Source organism: Dermacentor andersoni, chromosome 6 (assembly GCF_023375885.2).
Source record: "Dermacentor andersoni chromosome 6, qqDerAnde1_hic_scaffold, whole genome shotgun sequence".
In the NCBI taxonomy this organism is placed as follows: Eukaryota; Metazoa; Arthropoda; class Arachnida; order Ixodida; family Ixodidae; genus Dermacentor; species Dermacentor andersoni.
In genome coordinates, this window is record NC_092819.1 from 19,565,001 (window position 1) to 19,588,397 (window position 23,397).

The 23,397-nt window shown below is 50.5% G+C and overlaps 1 protein-coding gene across 1 annotated transcript in view; it reads right to left on the reverse strand.

Moving 5' to 3' along the window:
* The window catches only part of LOC126521321 (fibroblast growth factor 9-like), a 109,079-nt gene extending 86,016 nt beyond the window's left edge, over positions 1–23,063 (reverse strand). The window contains exon 1 of the mRNA XM_050169986.3: positions 22,570–23,063. Coding sequence (XP_050025943.1) covers positions 22,570–23,020 — 451 coding nt within the window. The 5' untranslated portion in view covers positions 23,021–23,063. The remainder of the gene's footprint in view (positions 1–22,569) is intronic.
* Between the last annotated feature and the right edge of the window lie 334 nt (positions 23,064–23,397).

Genomic DNA, 23,397 nt, shown 5'->3' on the forward strand with positions numbered 1-23,397 from the left:
GTTGGGTAAGTCGTTTAGACACCGGCCTGTTGTTGTTCTAGTGTGCGCTCGTGTTCTCCAATCTTGTCTCGTCTTCTCGCACTGTTCCCAAGTACTCTCATCAAGTTCAGTTTACAGCCCTTCTCTGTGGTTTATACTTTGTATAGTGTGATTGAGAACGGACTTCTTTTTCTCGCATGAAAACGAGAGGAGTAACAAAAAATGGTGTGTGATAGTCTCGTTCCCTTCTCCGACGTCGTCGGACACCACAAGAGGGGCTTTCAGCCATTTCTGTTGAAAGCAACATGTGTGCTTGTAAAAGTTGTGCTATGAAGCGGATGACGTTAGACAATTGAATCACGTCGAAGTTGATCGTGATAAATACGCACCTGTAGATGAAAAATGGGGGAAATCATCGGAACGTCGTTGAATCTTAATTGTCTCGTGTAAGCATAAGCGACCGTGAGCGAAGCTTATCGCACCGCCCGCTCTTGAGAATGTAATGGCGACAGCGCGGTGCCTCGTGTGCTGAACGCACTGCTGCCTCAGCTTCAGTAACAACTTCCTCGCGAGAATGCAACAGCCATGCAACGCAATGTTCGTCAGCAAAATACCGAAAGCACAAACTAAACGTGGCCGTGCGGTACCAGCTCATTGATAATCCCCGTATCGCGCCGGAATTGTCCAAAGCGCGTGTTTTTGGCGCGGCTAGCAAGCCTAGCTTAGGCCAGTGAGCAAGTGGGCTCGCAGGGCGTTAAACCCGCATCTCATGTCTTGCAAACACGGGCGAAGCCACCGCATACACAACGCTATGTCGAAAGCACGTTTCGTCTCACAAGTGTGCGAAGACAAACATACGCGCCACACTTGAGGACAGGAACAAGCATAAGGGGTAGGGCGGTGGGGGGGGGGGGGGGGGGGTAGAGGATATAGCAAAATCTGGGCAGGACTTGGCGCGAGTTATGGAACCGTTCCCCCACCGGATTTCGCAACAGCGTCTCTCCGATACTCCGCAGATGGGAGTCTCGCGCCTTCAAAAATACCGGTCGGCTAACACGCGGGCTCTTGACCGGGTGAACGACATCTCGATGGCCAGCCTCCGTGCGTTTTCACGGCCTCCTCGTGTGGTACGCGACGAACGGCGGAACAAGAACGGCACCGCCGACGGGGGGTTCCAGAAGAAACACAAACAGGGCCTCGCGTGTGTGCAGGTGGCAACGCTCATTTAATCGCGCGCGTATCGTTTCAGCAGCCCGCTCCTTTACAAATCGGTGCCCCCCTCTGCTCGTGGTGTTGCACATACACGCACTCGGCTAGAAAGAGAAACGAACGCGGCCAGCATCGATGACGCGAAGGTCATTTTTTTTCTTCCACGCCCATGACTTATGGATTTTCCGTCGATGCGATGCTGACGACCCCCAGGTCGTTTACATCTCTGACATGCAAGCACGGTCAGCGGCTATTTTCTGACGCTTATTGTTATTCTTGTTGGTGGCCCTGGAAGGACAGGCAAGAGAGAGAAGAAAGCGCGTGTCGGCTGAAAATTGTGAATTATCGTCGTAAGTTTCTGGCTTCGGTGGCGCCCGCCTCTCCTCCACCTTTGAACCTCATTTCTCTTCCCTCTCTCTTTTGTTAACCGCATCACTAGAACTGCGCAGCGCTGTCCAGGCTATGAGCCATGCAGTCACCAGAGTGATGAAAGAAGGGGTGCCGAGTAACGACGGTGCTTATACGTTGCACTTGTTTACGTGGGTCACCCTCTCCAGACAAATTATGTTCGTTCACTAAAGACCGCTGATGTCACTCCGCGAGATCTGTGGCACATTCCATCAGCTATTTTCATCACCACAGTGCGTTCCGCCGGACTTAACTTCAAACTTATCCTTCTGCCACGCAGGTTGGTCAGTCTTGGTCGAGAATGTGTGCAGGTACGTTTCTCGAGAAACTTACAAAAAAACGAAAATAATGGGGCTGCACTTGAACTCAAACAGAACCGCCACGACCATGATGCAATTTTCAATTCTATTCCCATTCTGCTTCAAATCTTCACCAGTCATTGACGCAAGGGCCACCACGTTACCAAGAGGACTGGCGAGTAGGTAGAGCAGGTAAGGACCTAATTAGCGTAATAGAATGTAACGTGTGCCAATAATGGGATAAAATGAATTTATTATCGTTAAACGAGCTTAAACAAGGTAATCGCGGAAGCGGAGGCGCTTCCCCGGCGTGCACTCGCTTAACTGGCTTCAATCTGAAGCTCCGCGATACTGCATGGTGCTCGGAGGTTAGCGCACCTGTAGGGCTTGGCGAAGCAGGACGGCTTCGCAACGTGGCCGGCGTAGCGCGCGTATTCTCCGCGTTTATCAGCGCAGGGCGCCGCAGTTTATTGCTTTTTTTGGAACAATCTGACAGCGCGCCGTCGACGGGCATGTTTTGGTGGGCGCGCGGAGAAGCTCGGCAGCTCGCTCACTTTTCATCGCGCTTTTCGAGCCTGCCGCGACCGGGAGCGTTTTCACGGTCTGCGCCGCGAGGCCCCTTCTTCTGCGCTCTCTTCTTTTTCCTATACACACACTCTCGTTCGCGTACTTTTCTTTGCCCGCGTTCGCCGCGAAGGCTGGGTTGGCCCCTTCCTGCATCTGTTTCTATTTGGAGCCTCCTGATTCAACGCGCGCGCATTTGTTTCGGTGGCCTTGACGTGTTTACAAATTTTAATCGGCGGCAATAAGAATGTGAAACATGTTTCACAGTGTTCCAGCTGCTGCCAATTAGAGCCTCGTTCTCGGAATGAGACGGGAAATCCGCGTGCCGTTATAGATATGGCCAAGAAACGCTTGTCATGTTAATGTAAACACGGCAATTACGACGGCGTGTTGGCCTAAACAAGACGGAACAGCCTCGTCTCTATTCATTCCTGAGCATAAGTTCGGCTACGGCGGCATAGTATGTGTAGTTGCGCAACATGCCGCTCAGCTTTCCAGAGCGTAAGGACGATATTTGCGTCTTTCTTTCCTTACACCACATAGTATATTTATGTGCGAGATCATTTTGTGGTATCAGTTCGCCCCTTTCATCTGTGCAGTGGTTGAAAAATTAGTAGCGATATATTTTTTTTTTTACACTTGACTAGCCATCCCGCCCTTCTGGTGAGGATTATATTCTTATCAAAGTGCTGTCGCCAGATCATTAAACTCAACGAACATACGACAGCGTGGGTGTTTTTGATTGCTACCTAAATGTCTTGTACAGTCAAGCGACATGTAATGCTAAGACATCACAAATGAAATGCATGGGGGAGAAACGACCTACATGCATTATCCAACTCAAACTATAAGGCATTGCGTGACAATTTTATAGAGCAGTTCGCCAATGTCACGTTATTGCGCTGTAAAATGCATGCATTAAAGCTTCAACGACGTTACTTTGCAGCCTGAAATTCATGCACCGCTGCATAATTAACCCAACTAAGCAAACGAAATCAACGAGAGCTGCATTCTTGTTATAAAATGTATAGCTTATTGAAAGGAACAGGACAAATAAGTACAGTGACATCAGTTATTTTATCTGTCGAGCCTATAAGTCTAAAACTTCAGAATCACTTTCCTGTGTGCGCAAAGCCAGACCAAGTAGTTCTCGTGACCTCAGTTCGATCAACTTGAGCGTTAGGGCTACACGCGAAGCTTTTCTCCCTTCCTTCTTCAGAAAGCTCTGTACATAAGTATTCCATGCGGGTAATACAAATTTCACAAATACAGGGATAAAGGACACATCTAAAAAATTATTCGTAGTTTCAGTCAGTATCGGCTATATATTCTTCAGGAGCCATCCAAACTTTTTTTTCGGCCTATCTACGCGAAATGAACATCTTATTTTTTGTTTATCGCGCTGTGTCAGTACAGATGCTCTCAGGAGTCATAGAGAACGGACCATTAGCGCGCCATTTATCAAAGCACCACCGCACGAATCGCCAGCAAAAACGCATCGAGTATCCTGTACCTATAACGCCGGCCCCGAGAAAGTAACATTGACGCGTGTCCCTTATTTGCAAGAAAATAAAGCAACCCTCCGCGCGCCGCCCAGTTGAGATGCCAGCGATAGCGGATATTCGGCTGGCCTCCCCAATGTCGGCATAGCGTGCGGCTACTTTTATTTTTCTCGAGATGGTCAGTTGCTACACCGTACCCGCGGCGGCGCCGATAAGCGTCGGAAAATATGTTCTCAAAGGCGCGCGATGTCGGCTTCGTCTCCGGTCGCCAAGTAAGAACTACGCGTATAAGCCTTTTCCTTGCCTCTCGAAAGGCGAGAGAATGGCACTTTGATGGCGGCGAGGAAGAGGGACATAAAAGAACAAAACGGAGTATGACCGGCAGATCACAGCGCGCTGTGGAATCTCTGAGCCCGACCTGGGTCCTTCGCCTGTCTTTTTTGCTCTGGAAATCAAATCCAGCTGCCCCGGTGTCGAGCTGTCTCGCGACAGTGCCGGGTACTGAACTGGTTTCCCCTGGGGGACCACGCGTGTGTAGAGCTTTTATGGGGAACGCGCGCGGCGTCTTCTTTTAATGCAGCCCCCTTTCTTTTAGCTTTAGCCGAGAACGTCACGCCGCAGGCACAGGGCCACGCCGGTGGTGAGAACGGAAAGGGTTAACGACCCACCCGGCAGAGACTGGCCGAGTAGTGCGCGCGGTTCGCCTCGCGGAGAATTGTGCGGCACAACGCGTGAGCTAAATCATTGGCCCGAGCTGTGCAAGCGAAAACGGCGTGGGATTGGGGGATCGGTGTCTCCGCGTATAACAACAGGACTACGCGCATTGACTGCCTTGCCTCGCTGTAGATGAGGAGGCTGGGAAATGTTCCGGGCAGGGACAACCGGTGGTCCATCGGCGTGGCAGAATGGATGCGAAGTGATTTGAAACGCGCAGTCGACGGCGGCAGTAAATCAACGGAGTCACTCAACTTAGCCCATATACGATGTGTAGACGATTTATAGACGAAAATACCCCCCTCCCCCCCCACATTTTTTTTTTTTTGAAGGTTGAATTTCGTGTTGCTCGACTACCGACTGACCAGCGCGCGCGAGATCGCGCCAATTCATCCACCTACATGCAGATACATTATAAGTCTTCCTTTAAAAGCCGACAGCTTTTGCGAATTTGGCCTCGTATAAATCGATGTGTGGTCAACTAATTCACGGTTTAAATCCGCTGATGCCACATTACGTAATGAGAAGAGGCACCAAACGCCTAGGAGGTATTACAATGATGCCGTGCACATCTTCCTTTCAAGTCCATTATATTGAAACATTGGCAAACGTGGAAGTGCAAAACACCAATGGCTGTCGTTGTACTTCCTTATGAAAGACCGTGGGCGGCGTCATTTCAAAGTGCGAGGTTGGCTTTGTATAGCTATTTTATGTTATAGTGATACATTGAATGGCTATTACTCTCTCTCTCTCTCTCTCTCCATCTTAACTACATGTCTCAGGAGAATGTAAGCGGATCGCCTTCAATTTCACCGCTCGTGCTTGTCTAATTTACGTCCGTCGTCTACACGTTCTTGTATGGCTCCCGTTCTTCCCCGCGGCTTGAACTATTATCCCCAGCTTCTTTCTCCCCCAGGTCGAAATATTGCCGCCTGATCGTTCCCTAGGCTAGACCTATTACCGATTCGCCGTGCTTCGTACTCTTGCGAGATTTATGTGTGGGCGTCGCGGATCTTCGCAGGTTCCAATTACATTCCCCGGTAATCACCGTCCTATGGTTCCCTCTGTGATCATTATCGTCAGTGTGTCACGTCCGCTCGTTACTGAAGATTTCATGTCCAACGAAACACTCAAGCGCAAAGCGGCTGTGAAAACATGTAGCAGTGAGCTAGGCGACCTGAGAGAAGTTCAACTTACCGAACCCTTTAACCGCTGACGTGCCAATATCGCAAGCAATAGTAACAACAAGAACGGACGTAACGTAATGGAACCGATTCGTGGCCAATCTACGCATATCTCGCCGTGCGATCTGATATATGCGCGGATTTGGGAGGACGAAAACAAGTTGTCGCTCACGCGTTTTGCGCCAGAAAGCGTCGAATCGACGGAAGCCGCTGCACCTTCCCACCTCGCGACACGCGAATCAGAGTTGCGTGCGTGTAAGGCGGTGGGATTATAAAGTCAAATTACGGATAAGGAGCGGAGTGGCAGCGGCGCGCTGTAAGTGGCCATTTCTCGGCGCGTTCATACAAGTGGGGCTCTCCGCCGCATAATCCTTTTCTTTTTTTCCTTCGCGCCGCCCGGTGGCCGGTCTTCGCTCTGCGTCGGCGGTGCCTCTGACTTCCATTCAAGCAGCGCATGTATGCACACCTTTTCTGGTGAGAGGCAGGCGAGCAAGAGGGGAAGAGAACACGCGTCTCGCTAAAAGTGTGCATGGACACGGTTGCAGCGAGTGCATGCAGACGCTGTTAATTCCACGTGTGCACCAGTAAATACTGTTATAGTAGCGCGTTTCCATTGTGTACGAATTGAACCCGCCGCAGCGGTTCAGTGACTACGGCGTTCTGTTGCTTAGGCTGCGAGTTCGACTCTCGGCACTGGTGGCACGGTAATGAGCTTGTTGTGGTAAAAGCTAATCTGGAGCCGTGAGATACGACAATCCGTCTCTCAATACGTATCTCATAGCCTTCGTGTTTCCCTGGTGCTTTAAAATCAATCAATCAAGCAATCAATCAATTGAGTACGCTTGAATTTACATCCAGTTGAAGCAGGAATAGGCGAATAGACACGCGACCAACCACCGCGACCAACCACCGCTTATTATGCATAAATACGCACTACCAAGCAGTTTGCGTTTCACTGTCAGCTGCGCAAAACACCTCGGCGTTCAGCAGGATGACGTAAAGTTACTTCAGGAAGAACACAGAAGCAACCGTGTTTCTTCGTACATTGTACAATATGTGCAACCCAGTCGTGTGCCCCTTCCGGTGGCAGTTGCCAGCCTGCTCCTCGCTTTCCCTTTCCTGATACCTGTGTATATGTGTATATGTGTTCAAAACGAATAATAATAATAATAATAATGCGGTGGTTATGAACTCAAGAACCAATATTTTCATCGCATCTCGATATAATTTAACAAATCAGTGCTCATGTTGTTTTGTGACAGGTGGGTAACCTACTGAGTAGATATCGATGAACAGGATTTCTTCTGCATTATCGTGCGCCATGCTGTATATCCAAAGCGAATCAAGCCGTTTGCATTGGATGGTGTTATACGCACGAGCTTACTGTGTCTTTTTTTTTTAACGCGGCAATTCACCTTGACGTCACCTAATATCATACCCCTGATGGACAAAATTAATCTTTTCGAAACGTTGGCTCCAGAGACAACTATCCTTCGAACAGTATACATCATTTGTGATTTCATGCCGTTTTTTTCCCGGCATAAGTCATGGTCTCAAACTAAATATTTCAGTTATTATTTCCAGCTCTATCTCCTCGTTATCGACTTCTTTACGTGTTCTGTTCACCACCTAATTTCTCTCTGTGTAATCGTCTGCTTGACGTTATCGACAGCCGACGGCACCGGCGTGGATGCCGACACCGAGGAGCCGCGATGTGCGTCGGCTCGCTCCGCCCTGTTGATTGGCTGCGCACGGCAGCCGCGTAAGCTCCACGGCACTGCACGCTTTTAGAAGGAAAGCGTATAGGAGACGCGTTCGAGACCTTGCGGCGCCCCGCTGCCAAAGCCGACATTAATAAGGAGCGTGATCAATCGAAACGCCGATTGGCCCGGCCTTTGACCGTCTGTTCGGGAGCAGCTTCAAGCAGACGGCTATCTGAAGGCCTTTCTCCCTTCTTTTGGCAGCGTACAGGCATGAATGCACAACGGAGGCACGAAACCTGGAGAGGAGAATGATGCACGATAAAGAAGCAGCGGGAAGCCAGAATGATTGCTAATGAGTGGCCACACCGAACATAATCGACAGTTCGCTGTGCACGTAACAGTGCACGCTTGCGCATCGTGAGTTGGCGGCGCGAGCAGAAGAGAAAAAATTGCTCGCTATTGAACACGGGCATGCGCCGAAACAAAATTCATCAGGCGGCGAAATACATTTGTATTCTCCTGTCATGGGGAGGGGGGGGGGGGGGGTTCGTTTACATTGGGTTAAGTTTTAACGTGGTGGTGACGGAGTGAGTAACGCGACTTTGCCAGTGCCATCAAGATCGATTAGCTGAGGTAGCCAACGAAGTGGGCGAGTGCGTAATTTATCTTACAGGGATCCGAAGTCTATAGCAAATACCGAGATCGTGGGGGGGGGGGGGGGGGGGTCGTCCTAACACAAGTACGAAATGCAAGGATATATACAGGAGTCCTAGCTGTTACGCTTGATAGTTGCTTAATGTGCGAAAAGGCAAAGCGCGCCGCTATAGTGTGCGGATGCGGGATTTTAAGTCGGATAGGCTTTGTGTGATGATAACATTACAGAGCGACATTACTAATTTAACTGCTGTCTATCGAGTCCATGTTGCTCTAAAGTAGAGGGGAACATATTGCTCGTGCTTGAAGGTGCGTGAGCAAGAAATTGTTGATAGGCTTGGCTAAGTTGTTTCTAGGTTTTGCGAGGTTATGCTAGGTTTTGCTAAGTTGTTGTCTCGGCGGACTTAACGCTGGAAGTTTTCGAGCAGTCGCAGGCCGGGATCACTTTCTTGGCGACGTCAAGCGTTCAGGCGCCGACTCTCGCGTTTCCTGGACTCAAACTTGGTATCCTCGATTCGGCGTCACCTCTTCTCAGCCGCAGATTCGGCGCGGCGTTCCGGATCAGCTCGGCGGCGACGCATCGCTTCTCGCTTGGAAGTGCGGCGCTCTTCCAGGTAAGCCGCTTCTTCGTCAGGTGTCCGGAATTTCTTCAGTCTTCCCGTGGCAGCAGCACGTACGCACGGAGTAGAGGAGGCGGGAGACGTTTATATAGGTGTTCTGTGCGAGAGGTGTGTCGCCGCACCGGCTGTTCCGAGCTTTTACTCGCCTGTGACGTCCCGACTCCGCCTTACGTGCGTGGGGTGCGAGAAGGTTACGTGGCTCGGTGCTCTCGAACGTGGTTGCTAGGCAACGCGAGGCGGCGCCAAGCTGGGCTGAGTTTTCTGGTAACGCTCCACAGCGAAACTAAAAGCTTAAACAGCTCCGCTGTTAAAAAGATTGCTACGTCATGCTTTTAAACGTGCTTCATATTCTACAGAAAGGATGGTTCAGGCTAGGTTATACTTGAATGGGATGGTGAAGAAGTAAACGAATCAATCTGTCAAATGATTTCAGTGTAGGCGGAGCTACGGTACAGCTATTTCTGTCGCGTTAATTTGTACACGAACGTGTCTTACAAGACAAGCTCGTGGTTATGAAGACGCTCCTGGCAAGATAAACAAGTCAGTGCAAGCAATTTACCCGTCATTCTACGCAAGCGGGACACTTCCATTTTTGTATCGCCTGTTTAATTTCACTGGCTTGTTGATATTTCCAGCAGTTATATTTGCTCTCTCGCGCAATGAGCACATTCACCGCGAGAGAGAAAATATAACCGGTTGTCCTCTGTGCCACGATTAAACATGATTATGCCAGCAAAGTAACAGAAAGCAAGCAAAAGAAACGTGCGAGTTTCGTTATGCCCGTTTCATCGTCTTGCGGCAAGGCCAAAACAGAGTGCGGCCTTCCACAGCGGAATTTGCACTCCACGCATTCGCCACAGCGGGACGAGAACGTCGCCCCTTCTCTGGCGCGCAACATTTTCGCACCGCTGACACCCTGAGCGAGCGGATCCGACGCTGCGAGCTCCCTCCTGCTCCTGACACCTCCAAGTTAGCGACAGAGAGAGTGAAGAGAAAGGGATACGATGAGAGGAGGAGGAGAGTTTACGGCAATGACGGGGAGTATAGGGCGCCTTAGCGCGCTCAGCGCCGGTGAGGAGAAATGAGGGAGAGAGACAGAGAGAAAGCGCAGGCATCCAAGGCGTAAACAAAGCCAAAGATGCCACTGGCTTCCCTCGCGCCCTGAGCTTGACATTGGCAACAGCTCTAAATCCGTACTGATGACGGGCGGGGGAAGCTCACCGACGAGTGAGGAGGAATAGGTGGTGGGGACACGCGAGAGAAGGCAGATGGGAAAGAACAAGCGAGTAGTTCTAGAAGAATACGGTGACATCTTTTATAATGTATGGATTACGCAAAATGACGCGAAGGAAAAGAATGGGAAGGGGACGAAGATTATATGTATATATATATATATTGTAGGAGGAAGCTAAAGAAAAACAATGAAAAAGAAAGAAGGTGCTTGTTATGAAAGAGGGCGAGTGACATCTCCAACTGCAGACACCATGACGTGACGAGAGCCGGCGTACTCGGCATGACGTGGCAGATGGCCAGAAGGAGAACGAGCACAGAAGCGAACTGAGGAGAGCAGCCGGCTGAGAAAGTGAGAGAGAGAAGGAGGAGAGTGCGCGAACGTCGAGAAAAGCGCACAGCGAAGAAATGCAAAAGCAGGAAAAGGTGAGCGTGTCCCTGGCGAGGTCTGCCCGATGAGGCATGGATAATTTCCGAAAGGAAGGTAGGAGGTGATTTATAGCGGCCGCGCAGGTTGATCGCTGCGATGAGGACGCAGGGGGGAGGGGGCGGAGAGGGCAGTGACGCGCATCGGCCTGGAATCGAGAGAGTGTTTGCGCGCGAGTGATTTAGGAGAACAGTGAGACGGGAGTGTATACGTAACATGGTGACCGAATCGCGGGTTCTCATTCAGAGGCGCGTTCTGTCTATCTGGCGAGTTCGCTAGAATCTGCCAGCCATGTTGATTAAAACGTTCAGCCCCGCTTAATTTCAAGAGAATGCGGCGACTTGATCAAGGAAGGCAGAGGGACAGCCTCGAGCGGGAAAGAAAGTTGATATCTCTGTATTCTACCTCTAAGAAAGAAAGAAAACAATGTGAACTGACCGCGGCTTCGAGTGACAGGAAAGCTTGCGTCCATTTTCGCAGAGATAGCGTTAAAACCCTTCATCCGAAAAGCGCCGAAAAAACGGAACCGAAAAAAAAAAAGCTGAGGTCAAACATTTCATACCTTCTGATTTTTATTATTCGACCAAAAGTCTTGCATTTTTCGCTTCCTCACTTCCTCCACTCAAATCGTGCTGAGGAGCTTCCGGCTGCTTTCTTCTAAATCAGTTAGCTTACGCATGAGGCACGCGCTCCTTGAGTAATGCGAAATATCAATTGGTTCTGTTAGTCGAACCCACAACACTGATTGCAATGTGGCTATTTGATGTACGCAAGAAATATCAAGTGGCGGCCCGTTCTGGCATCCTTTCTACTGTTTTCTATGATATTATTTAACGTGTATACGCAGAAAAATTATTCTGATGCGCATTGAAATATTATTCCATTTAGCAAACGTATATTTGAAAGCTGGCAGGCATATCAGTTTAAGGTTAACATTTCGCGCAAGTGCCTCGTGGCAGTCCTGACACGGCGTGAAAAAGAACTTACACAATAAAAACAGCGCTTACTATTTCCTCATGATGATTAATACTGACGCGAGCTGTCACACTGCATACTAAAATAATACACAGTGGTGGAGCGGCGATTTGTAGAAGGTATCGTCGTGAACAGGACGTTCATAGATGCCTGCTTGACTGAGCAAACATAGTCTTGTGGTTCCAGCAGTCTTTTCCCGTGGATAGTATTTGTTTCAAGACGTAACAAAAGCAATCGTCGAGTATCGGCTACAGAAGAAAGACAGATCTCAGTGCGCTGATATGCCGGAGAAACCCTATAATCGATATATCTAAACGATGTGAGGAAAATAAAAACATAATCATAAAAAGCAACCGTTGGGATGGGAGGAGAAGAAAAAAATACTAATGTATTACTGTTTTGCCCGCGTCTCTTCGTCGAAAGTGTTTTTTTCGTTTATTTCCCGCTTCAACACATTCGTTCTCGCCAGTGCCACCGCGTCTCAGTAGGCGGCAGAAAGCGGTCGACCCACTCCGTCAGTATACATATACACACACATTCTCGTTACAGCTACGGACCGAGGGACACATTCCCTGTCAGTGCACGGTGGGCCGCGTCAGTTTTATTGCGGGCACACTCAACAGCAGCCAGTACGGCCTTGTGTACACACACATGCGCGCGCGCGCGCGCATGCGTATTCCCGGAATTTACCGCCGTCACCGCGCCGTCCCTCTGCATAGTCGCTTCTCCCCGCAGCGCACGCGGTTTCGCACGGCCGCGTGCGAGCGCGTGTGTGCGGGTACCGCGGGAATACAAAGTAGCCCGCAGGCGTCCAATGGCATCATTTTTCTTTCGCTGTCCTCCGCGTGGCCCGTGCACTGACCAGCTCTGTGCACCGCGCAGCCGCACTGCCGCGTCGGGCTTCGCCGCACGGCTGGTGCCTTATCGATGGCGACCGCCCTCAGCTGCCGCCCCGGTGTGGTATACCCCTTCACCGGACGTTACGGAATCTTGATTGATCCGCCGATCACAAAGCGCAAAAAAAAGAGAAAAAAGAAAAGAAACCGAGACGGGGAGGGCAGCGAGGAGCGCCTGCGCGGCTTCCTTTGCGTCGCTCTCCGCTGCGCACCTTTCGGACAGCACATGACGCTTAGGAGTGCTAATGGATGGGGCTTTCGACTTCTGCCTTCGGACTACCGCTGACGCCCGCTCACACGGTATCCCGCACGTTCAAAGTCAAGGTGCCAGAATGTGGAGTCTGGGGGCAACGCGCTTGCTTTCCGACAGCGAGAGCCTGTGAAAGCGCGGTGTCGATATGGAAAATCAAAACAGCGAGCGAACCAACTAACATATTGACCTAGGAATTCAGTTCGTAAACGTCGAAATTCACCCTACTTCAGTTGCTCGCTTGCGGTCGCGATGTATAATCACAAGCATGAAAAGCTGGTTTTCCTGCTCTTGCTAATGCTTGCCCTTGACGGCGGCATGCAACGCTATAAGCGTGTGGTCCTGACTGGAGGCCCCTGTCCAACGAAATTACACCTATGTGCTAGCCGAATTTGGAAACCGTGAGAGGTCATATAGTATAAAACTGTATTAGTTACAACTGACTGTCTTGGCCAAACGTTCTTACTGCAGTCTTCGCCCAGCTGCGAGAAAATACTCAAATGCCTGAGCCGAGCGTTCGGGCATGAGCGGGTCACCTAGCTGAAACACCAGTAGCCCTCAGCCGAGCTACCTCTGGGTAACGCAGACAATATAGAGAGTGCAGTGGTGCCTGTCTGTTGTTCTGCAACTTGGCTCGGTTCGGGTACCATATAAAGGTGAACACTAGCTGTACGTAATGTCTTTATTGTTCTTCCCTGGAGCTAAGTGTGTCAAATGTTACAATGACATACTGTAAGAACGCTCAGCTAAGACGCAGCGTGTTGTTGACACAATATTCTGTCGAATATTCTTCTTCAATGTTTGACTGACAAGCGGTGCTAACGAACGAACGAACGAATAGCGTGAACCCAAACGAGATGGTCAACATGACCGTCTTATACCAGTGTCACACGAACATTTTTGATCGCTATCAAGCACGATCCGGATCGTAATTCTCGACCGCGATTGGCTCTCGCGTGCAGCTTGCGCAAAGGAGCCAATCACGACCAAGCATTCGATCCGGATCGGGCTTGGTCGCGATCAAAAGTGCGCCGTGTGACACCCGTATTGCGTATACCAAAGCAAGTGCTCGCTGTTTGCCTGTTACAAACGTGTACCAACCGACTGAAACCGTAACCAGACGTTTTCGGGACACGCCAATAAACGGAACGTGGACAGCGTCCGGCGCTGATGGACATCCATAACTGCGCGTCCGTTCGAGTTGCATTGAGTTGAGCCGGTGCGCGCGCACCACGCCGTCTGCTACCAGCTGCGAGAGAAGGCGTCTCCCGCGCGCTCCGCACGCGTCGGCAGGGAATGCGTTTGCCGCAGCTCCGTTTATTTACCATAAATCATTGCTTTCTCTCCCTCCACCACGGTTCCCTCTCCGCTTCCCACTCTCATCTGAGCTTGGTGTTTCGAGTTCGACTCTCCGCTTCTCCAGACGCGATCGAGCGCTCTTCCGCTTTCGCGCGAGCAGACGAACTCTGCCATGTGCACAGCTCCATATTCAGCCTCGTTATATTCATTATCTCTAAGTATGCTCAGCGCTGTAAAAGCCACAGTTTATAGGATCGAAGTGCTAGCTGTATCTGTTGACACGAAGCAAAACCTTCTCTGTTCTATCTTCAGCTGTCTCCCCCTTCCACTCGTTTTCTCTTTTCATCCCCCTACTCCTGCCTCCCCACCCCCTCCCCGTGCAGGGTAGCCAACCGGAAGTACAATCTGGTTAACCTCCCTCCCTTCCTTTGCATCCTTTTCTCTATCTCCTCTGCTTCGAGAAAAGGTAGGCCCGTGTCTTAATTATCGCGTCAATTGATATTAGTTTTCCACCACTGCTGCATCGTGTGCTAGAAGTAGCTATAATCTTCGCCGTGCATTGATTGGTTAAAACAACGGAAGCAGACGCGAACGAAATTTGTTAGGGGGCGTACATAGTACATTACGATTATTTGTACATCAAGGGCATTCCTCATACGCGTGACAGCGCATGAGCAGCAGAAACGTCGTGAAATTGCTGAGTGCCTTTCGCTTTACCGATAGATTGTGTTGGATGTTATGTCACAGAAAATCGTAAGGCGGCAACCGCGTAAAACGCATTGCCCACGTGTGCTAGGCGCAGTGGCGTCTGTAGCAATACGTGCACGCTGCATGTAGCCACTGCTGAAGCACATAGCCTTTCGTTGCCGCTTTAAGGTAAAATCACGTAGAAACGCCTATCTGCTCCCGATGTAGCCTGGTAATCGCAGCAGCGAGACGCAGCGATTGCAAACACACCTAAAATACGTTCTGTTTTGGCGTCGCTTAAGTGTTGCGGAAAGCCCTTCATCAGCGCACAGCTCGCGGCTTCCACGTGCTGCACCATTTTGACGAAACCGGAAACGGGAGCATCTTTTTCTCCTCTCCTCAACACGCCCTGCGCCGTCGCTCATACCGTATAGCTTATGTCCGTGTCTGCAGTGTTGGGGTAAAGAGGTTCCTGCGGGTAAATTACGGCAGAGACGATAACAAGACATTGGGGCTTGGCCACGGGCGGCAGCGTAGCCCGGCGGGGTGCAGACGAGGCACGGCGTGCCCAAGCGAAAGCTCGACGAAGGGGTGCGAGTATGTCTACATGCCGGTCGCTTCCGCTTGGTGTGCATGAATATAAACACAAGAGCGCAGGAGCGTGAACGGGCGAAGCAGTTCCGCATGCTCGCCGGTGGCTTTCCCTTCTCATGCGCGATATGGTGAGATGGAAGTAAACGAGGAGAACTTGCTCCCTCTGCTCTCTCTCGATTTTTTTTTTTTCTTCTAAAAGAGTGTTCGGTGCTTCAGTGCCTCTTCTTGCGCGTAATAAAATGAAATATGCATTGCTACCTAAGCATTGTATTTATTCGAAACAGTTGCAGTATATATTGGTTTAACGCCCCGAAACTGCACAGTTTACTAGCGACTCCGTAGCAGAGGGCTCCGAATTCGTTTTTATCACATGCGGTTCTTTAACGAGCGCACAAAGCACGGTAGACGAGCGTTTTTCATTTTCCCCCGATGAATGGAACCCACGGCCTCATTTTGAACAGCACAGCGCCAAACCATTCTAGCATACAGGCGAAGCGGCAGCTACGACACGATGGGATACTGGCTTTTATAGTGACATTCACGCGTCGTCAACAACAGCTGCCGTTTTTTCCCACTGGTGACAAAGCTTCATATAACCTAGTGGGGCTTCGATCATTACCTAAAGGAAAAAATAGTAGATAGGGGGTACTTACCCGAAAGAGGTGCGCTGAATATTTCTTGCGAACGACGCAGGTATTGGACCACACTCAAAAGCAACGCTAAGTCGAGATGTACACTCATGAAAACGCGCACGGATGGGAACGAAAAAAAAAAAAAACTGCGTTTTGACAGCGTACACCCAGCTGCTCGAGTTAATCTTTCCAGACTCCCATGAACATCTATACGTATGCACAGGCGAGTACGCGAGCACGGTCACTGAACCACGTTTATGACACACAAAAATGGGAGGAGGGGGGGGGGGGGGGGTATTCAGAGAACCAGTGTTAGCGAATGGTCGCTGTGAGCGTAACACAGGACAGTACGGTTTCCCCGAACCGCCGCCAGCCTAATGAGAAAGGAAAAGATGACAGAAACAACAGTGCGCTGCTTTGCGCAGCTGTGCTTGCACCGTCGCTTCAGTGCACTCGTAATAGTATTGCGCGTGTACGGCGCGCCACTCTTCATTCGCTCCGGTCAGAAGGAGTGCCCGCTTCAGGAAGCGGCGCGGGAATAACGTCACATAGTCCGAGAGGACCAGCTACATTCCGTGCTACCGGAACCCCGTAAGAAAGAAAAAGAGACGGTAAAATAAGAGAGAGAGAGAGAGAGAGAGAGAGAGATATAAAAAGACACCGGCACGTGAACCACCGAAGCACTACGCGTATTTGCGATGCGTCCGCAAGAATCTTGCGACTAGCCCGTGTATAGGAGTACAGCCAGTAGCGGCACACGCAGACGCGGCAATCCGCGGTTCTCAAAGGAGGGCGGGGAGGGAGTGGGATTACGCCGCAAGACCGCCACGACCACGAACGTCGGCAAACGACTCCGAGTGCACATATGAGTGTGCGGCGGCAGTCAGTGCGGCGGCGAAGGGAGGGACGTTAAACCTAGCGTATCGATCACGTGCGCGCCGGCCAGCACCGAAACCCCCCACCCGCCTGAAACCACGCTCGCCACGTTTCTTTCGAGAGCCCGCAGAAGAAACTGAGACCTTCTTTGCATCGTGCAGTGGAGGGTATGAAACGACGCCCTGCCTGAGGGAACATCCGTGTGCCGAAGGGGTTGCACGTACTGGACAGGTCAACGTACGGGCGTGCCGAAGATCTGCACGTAGTTAAAAGTCCTTACCCGTAGCCTGGAAAGTCACTATATGTCCCCACGTTCGGCTCTCGCGTCCAGATATCCGTCCCCACGCACCACATATTTGTTAAGCTTAAGTGATACGTTGTAGGATGCAAAGTCTTCAACTGCGCATAAACTGCATGCGTGTGTGTGACTGTCGCTCGCGTATTAGCGCGCCCAACTTATAATTTTGCAGCTATATGTGCTTGAGGCCACATGTGCCTGATGCACATGAGTACAACTGGGAGCAAACTTGGCAAGGCGTATTTACGCAAAGTGAAAATGGGCGCAGCTGCCGTGTATATGCAAAGGTAGGCTTACACGCGTCCGCGATGAACCTGGCACACAGATGTCGTTATTTTAAACGTGCAGATGTGGCGTAATGAGCGCAAATAACCATAAGACATAGTCTCGTCTTACTTATTATTCTTTTGTCGATTATATGAGAAAACGCACGGTTCTTTATTACTGCCATACACATTTCAGTTCTCAGATTACTTTGCTTCCCAATTGCACATATGCGTTTCCTCAGTCACCAAAGACGCTGAAAATGATGCGTCTGTTGCAAAATGGATAGGATTTACTCTTTCATCTCTAGAAAATGCTCGTCAATTCCTCAGCCATGAAGCGCCAAATGCTACAAAATCAAGACGGCTCACGAATGTAGATTATGATCACGGTGTCTACACTAAGGCAATGTCGCGCACGTGTCAGAGTTGGCCAACGCATTCAAGACACTTTTTTTGTAGGCATTCTGCCAGAACGATTTTCGAGCTCCGACAAGGTAAGCCAGATAATTTTGTGAACCTGCTAAGGCGTTATCCTACGAAAAATAAGATAAAATGTACAGGTTCATTTCGAAATAGCACCAGTATGAATTTCATGAAAGCGACATCGCAGGTACTCAAAAGGCGCATATGATACGTGCACTTTGTATAGTGTGGCCTTAGCCTATACATCGATGGCCGCAGTGTTTATTTAATGCTAATTCCAAAATTCGCCATACTTTACGAAATAAAGTGTGCCGCATGAGTTACATGATAATATATCTCATCGCGATTACAAAAGACAGGCATTAAAGGTAACGGTTGTCATTTCTTATAACATATCGTACTTACGCTGCACTGAATATCGGCTATAACCTGCTAAAATGTCAACACATATCCGCTCATAAATCAGATATGCTCTAAATGCGGATAGTTGCTGCTAAACGAGGTCAAATTTATCCTTATATAACAAATACTCCGTGGTGGCTTAACGGCTATGCACGAGGTCGCGGGATCAAATCCCGGTCGCGCCGGCCGCGTTTCGATGAGTGCGACATGAAAAAACGCCCAGAGTCCCCCACTACGACGTGTCTCATAATCACATGGTGGCCTTGGAGCGTAGAACCACAGAATTCAATTCAAATGTAAGCGCTGCTTCGAGTTTTTCAGCATTCCAGGCGGAGATGTGCAATGCGGGGAAGAGCGTATCACATCGACCGGGAGCGCGTGGTGCTGCACCCGAACACTGACATTTTATCACTCAGATAAAGAGAAATTCCTGTGAACATCCCTAGTAGGTCAAAATGCAGGCGACGTCCACAATTGAATGCGCTTCGCAATGTGTTTCTTTTCTCTCGTATCACCAACGTATACATATAGGCAGAGAACATGTTAAGTGTTTCCGAACCGCATTTTTAAAACAAATTATTAGCTTTTCTAAACCAGCCTTAGCACTTTCGTATTGTCCTGAGATCTGATCTCAACAGTGAAAGCAGGACAGCACAGACCCGCCGCGACTATGGCGTTGCTCTGTTGAGCTTGAGGTAGCGGCGGCCGCATATTGGTGTGGGTGAAATTAAGAAAAAAATGATCGTGTACCTAAATTTAGATGCACGTTACAGAACCCCAGGTAGTCCAAATTTTTCCGGGGACTCCCACTACGGCGTGCCTGATAACCATGCCGTGGTTTTGGAACGTAAAATTCCAGTATTTAATTTTTAATCAGAACAACACGGGCTTGCTGAATGAGGCATGCGCTGTGGTCGTTCGCAACACAAGGGGCCCCGCTGCACGCCGACAGCAAGCGCCCACGCGTCACTGGAACATCTCGTGGATAGGAAGTCACCGAGCGACTAGTTATTCACTAGCGACTTCCAATTCACTAGTACAGTTAAACGTTGTAACATTTCGTTCAATCTTCTGAAATAAATATGAAAAAAAAAATAACAACCACCTGAATTTGAAGGTCATACGGTGTCAAACAAGGGATTGCGTTAAGCGATAGACTTTGCGGAATGGAGTTGCCATCAAAGTCCCTCTGTATGTAAAGGCCGCGATTGCTGTTCCTTGGATGTCACGCGCAGGTTTAACCCCCGGAGGTTCTAACAGAAAGGACGCGCAGATGCCCGGTGTGTTCGGCATATTGAGAATGCTACCGAGAATTGAGAAGTAGGTTGGCTCAGAGATACGTACGAGAACTGCGTCCTCCTATATCAACAAGATAAGCGGCACGAGACAAAGAACGACAGGTCAAATGACACCAGGGTCACGGATAGATTACGGGGTTTTACGTGCCAAAACCACGATTTGATAATGAGGAACGCCGCAGTGAACACGGGTGTTCTCGCATTTCGCCCCCACCGAAATGCGGCCGCCGTGGCTGGGATTCGATCCCGCGATCTCGTGCTTAGCAACCCAACACCATGCCAGGGTCACGTCCAAAGATTCTTTGGCATTAAGCGGCTATAAGCAGCATTTGCGCCCGATTCAGAAATATGTGCCAAAGAGGAAGCTGTTCTGGCATGAGTTGTTACAATAACAAAGCAAGGCTATAGAAATATTTAAACGAACAAGAAACGCATCTATGGAAGGCAAGGTCATCAGTCTCTCGCTCGACAGAAAGAAGCGATGTCGAGAGAATAAAGTAAAGCAAAGCGTCGACGTGCATGAATGTCGGAAGATAGATAATTACTGTTATCACCAACTTCAGAAGTGTGTGCTTCAAAATACGACACATTCGGTCGCTATCTAAAGAAGATTTTCTGGAAAAGAAACGTAGACCTCATAAGTGATTAGAACATACACCTGCGGTTTTCGTAACAGCCGCGTCTCTTCTCGAACGGATTCTTGTCCGTCAGCAGTTCCTCATTTTCCCTTCCCGTCCTTCTGAGGCACCTCACCCGTGGAGTTAGTTCTCCATCACCCACTTTAATGAAACAGGCCAAATTGCCAACCGTATGATCGGAACCGGGCGTACAACGGAAAGCCTTTGTGCGAACGCTGGCAAGATACACAGCGTTGTAGCCCGAACACGTGGAGTAGCTGCTGCGTTATACAGTGCGTAAAGAGGTTGCGTCGCGGACACCAGATAGCCTCTGCTTCAGGAATGAAATAATGAAATGAAAAGGCGTAGGCGATATGGAGAGGGACTGCCAATGCAGCGAAAGCGCGGATTGCTATCAGTTTTCAAACACGTGTCGCGATAACTGCCGCCGGTAAATTGTATTCGCGCCATTCATCAAAGATAAGCCGCCCGACCCCGTTCCTCCCTCATCTTAAGCTTCACTTTGTCGGCACTTTCTGCTTCGCCGGCTTGCATTCGCAACGAAAGAGGAAGACGCTGAGGTAACTAATGGACTCGGCTCGAAATGACCGACGCCTATGAAAGCACTCCCCCCATTGTCACGACCTACCCGAGCCCTCGTAGCAAAATGGGACCATCGGGTTTTCCCGACCTTTTCTTGCGGGTAATCAATGGTCGAAAATAAAAAATAAAACGGCTGCATTGACGTATGTGAGAAATATTGCATCATAATTCTCTATAAAATAAACGAGCTTGAAATTTGTAAAATAAAGAAAAAAAGAAAACACGTGTAAACACGAACAAACAATGAAGTGAGTCAAGCGCGTGCTAAAGTTTGCGTAACAAGCTGGCGTCAGTACGCGGAGAAACCTCACTAGTGCTCGCGGCCGGCTGGACACCGGAGCACGTCACTCGGAATGCTGACAGCCTAAATCAGCCGTAAAATGCCGCAGGTCGCGTCAAGCAATAAGGTTAGGTTGCGCGCAGGTGACGTGCGCCGTCGTCAGGTTAGCATGTATCGAGGTCACCTCGTCTCCGTTTACCGCCTCTGGGATATGCAGAGAGTAATAAAACGCGGCGAACTAGTTCAGCCGAGTGCCATTTCAAGTGACGGCACGCAATGCATCCTCCTTTGAAAGCGAGCGCGGCGACCTTGCTCGACTCGCCAGGCAGGGTCACCAACTCGCTACTATATATCTAAGGCGACGATTGTGTGTAGATCCGCCCCGGTGTCCAGACATAAGCTTTCACTTTGGATAGAAGCCCAACTATTGCGCAATTTTACACACACACACACACACACACACACACACACACACACACACACACACACACACACACACACACACACACACACTATATATATATATATATATATATATATATATATATATATATATATATATATATATATATATATATATATATATATATATATATATGCCTACCAGCAATATAAGCATAAAACGCTCGTGCGAGTTCTCATGAACAGTTCCGGACCACGCGCGCGCAAACCAGGCATCCCGGGTCGCGGGCACATGGTGAGAATATTGAGTTCTTTCCTATACCAAGTGGTAAGGTTCACGATTAAAATAAAAAGAAATCGTTGCGTCGTAGTCTTCGTGCCGTAGTTTGTAGCTGAGCGCCATTCGTGCTTCGCCTCACAAATGAGAAGCAAAAAAAGAATTAAATAACGCTGGAGGGGGGGGGGGGGAGGCATGCCGCACCGCACAACGCGAAAGCCATGCGGTGCAACAATAAAGAAGGCGCAGGGGAAGCAAAATTGAAGAACGAGAACTGGTCTAACTCCGCGAGCGTCGGCATTTGGCTACGTGCTGCAGGGGAGCGTCGAAGGTGCCGTCGCAGCGAGAGCGATAAAACAGCCGGAGAGACGCGAGGGGTCACCGGCGAGCGATCGAGACCGGCGACGGCTGACGACAACTGCCATCAGGGTGAACTCCAAAGAGGACCCACGAGGGCACGCCGAGAACCAATTTATCGTAACTTACATTTATTGATGCCGACAAGCTGCTGTCAGAGAAAAAAAAACTTCGCTTCGAATCTTACTACTGTCAGTGTTACGTCGTAATCTCGCGAACGTGAAGCTCTGCAGCTAATCTTGGCCGTATCAGTATCAGTCAAGGCAGACGGCCTCGATGCACTATTGTGCTCAGTGGGCGCTGAAATATATGGATGCACATGGAAGATGTAGCTGACTGGTCATGAGAAATTATTGCGACGAGAAGCTAAGTAGCCAATGCAGCGTAAATGCATCAACGCCACAACTGGATAAAGAAGAGAAAAAAAAAAGTGATGCAGATCGGCAATCAACTGCGTCAAGCATTGACACAGACGACCGCCACCGCCTCCGCGCTATCACATCCTGGTTGCCGCGGCATTCGTCAGTCGGCTTCTTCGGCGGGACCGGCGTCGGTCGGCGGAAATTCAGCGCACAAAATCAAAGCGACCTGCACACCGGTGCTCATAGTGAGAACTGCGAAGGAGCACAGAGCCGTGCACTGACCGTATCGGTTCCGGTCCTCCCTGGTCCCGTTGACCTTCCCGTTGGCGTGGATGACCAGGTTGTATCCGGTGCGGCAGTAGAGCTGCAGGTAGCGGCTCGTGCCGCGCGGGTGCTTGACGGCCTCGTTGGCGTCGCTCGGGTCGTCGGCCACCATCCCTCCACCACCACTGTCCTGCTCCTCGGACGAGGAGGAGCCTTCGCCCAGTTCATCGGCGTCCGCACTAGCAGCGATCGCGGCGGCACGCGCCCGTCCGTGTCGCAGCCGGCGCACCGTCGTCTCCTGCGAGCTGTCGCTGCTCGCGTTGTCGTCGGAATCTTCGGCGCTGGCGTCGACGCTGCGCGATGACGCCGCCGCCGGAGCAGCGCGCGCCTTCGGCGAGGCGGCGACCAGAAGGAGAAGGAGCATCGCGAAGAGCACCACGACCAGGTTCCGGCATCCCGGCAGCGGCATGCATGATCATCGCGGCACCGCGGAGCACTGCACAGCCTGACGGGCCCTGAGCCGGCGCCGCTTTTGAAAGCTCCCCTTTGCCGCGCGAGCGCACTACCCCCTTCCCCCGCGCGCCGCCTCGCGATTGGGCCGCCCCTGCAACCCCTTCGTCTTCGCCCTCCCCCGCGCGGCTCTTTCCCCGCGCACTGCTGCCGTCGCGAGAGCGAGACGTCGACGACGACGCGCGCGCGTCAAAGCCGCGTGTCCCGCGCGCGCGTGCGTCCGCTCCGGCGTACCGCGCCAGCCGAGAGGAACGCGTTACAACTTCTCTCCGGGGTCACCCCTCCCACTTCTTCCGCGATTCCTCTGCGGCTTCTTCTTCCTCTGTGATGCTGTAA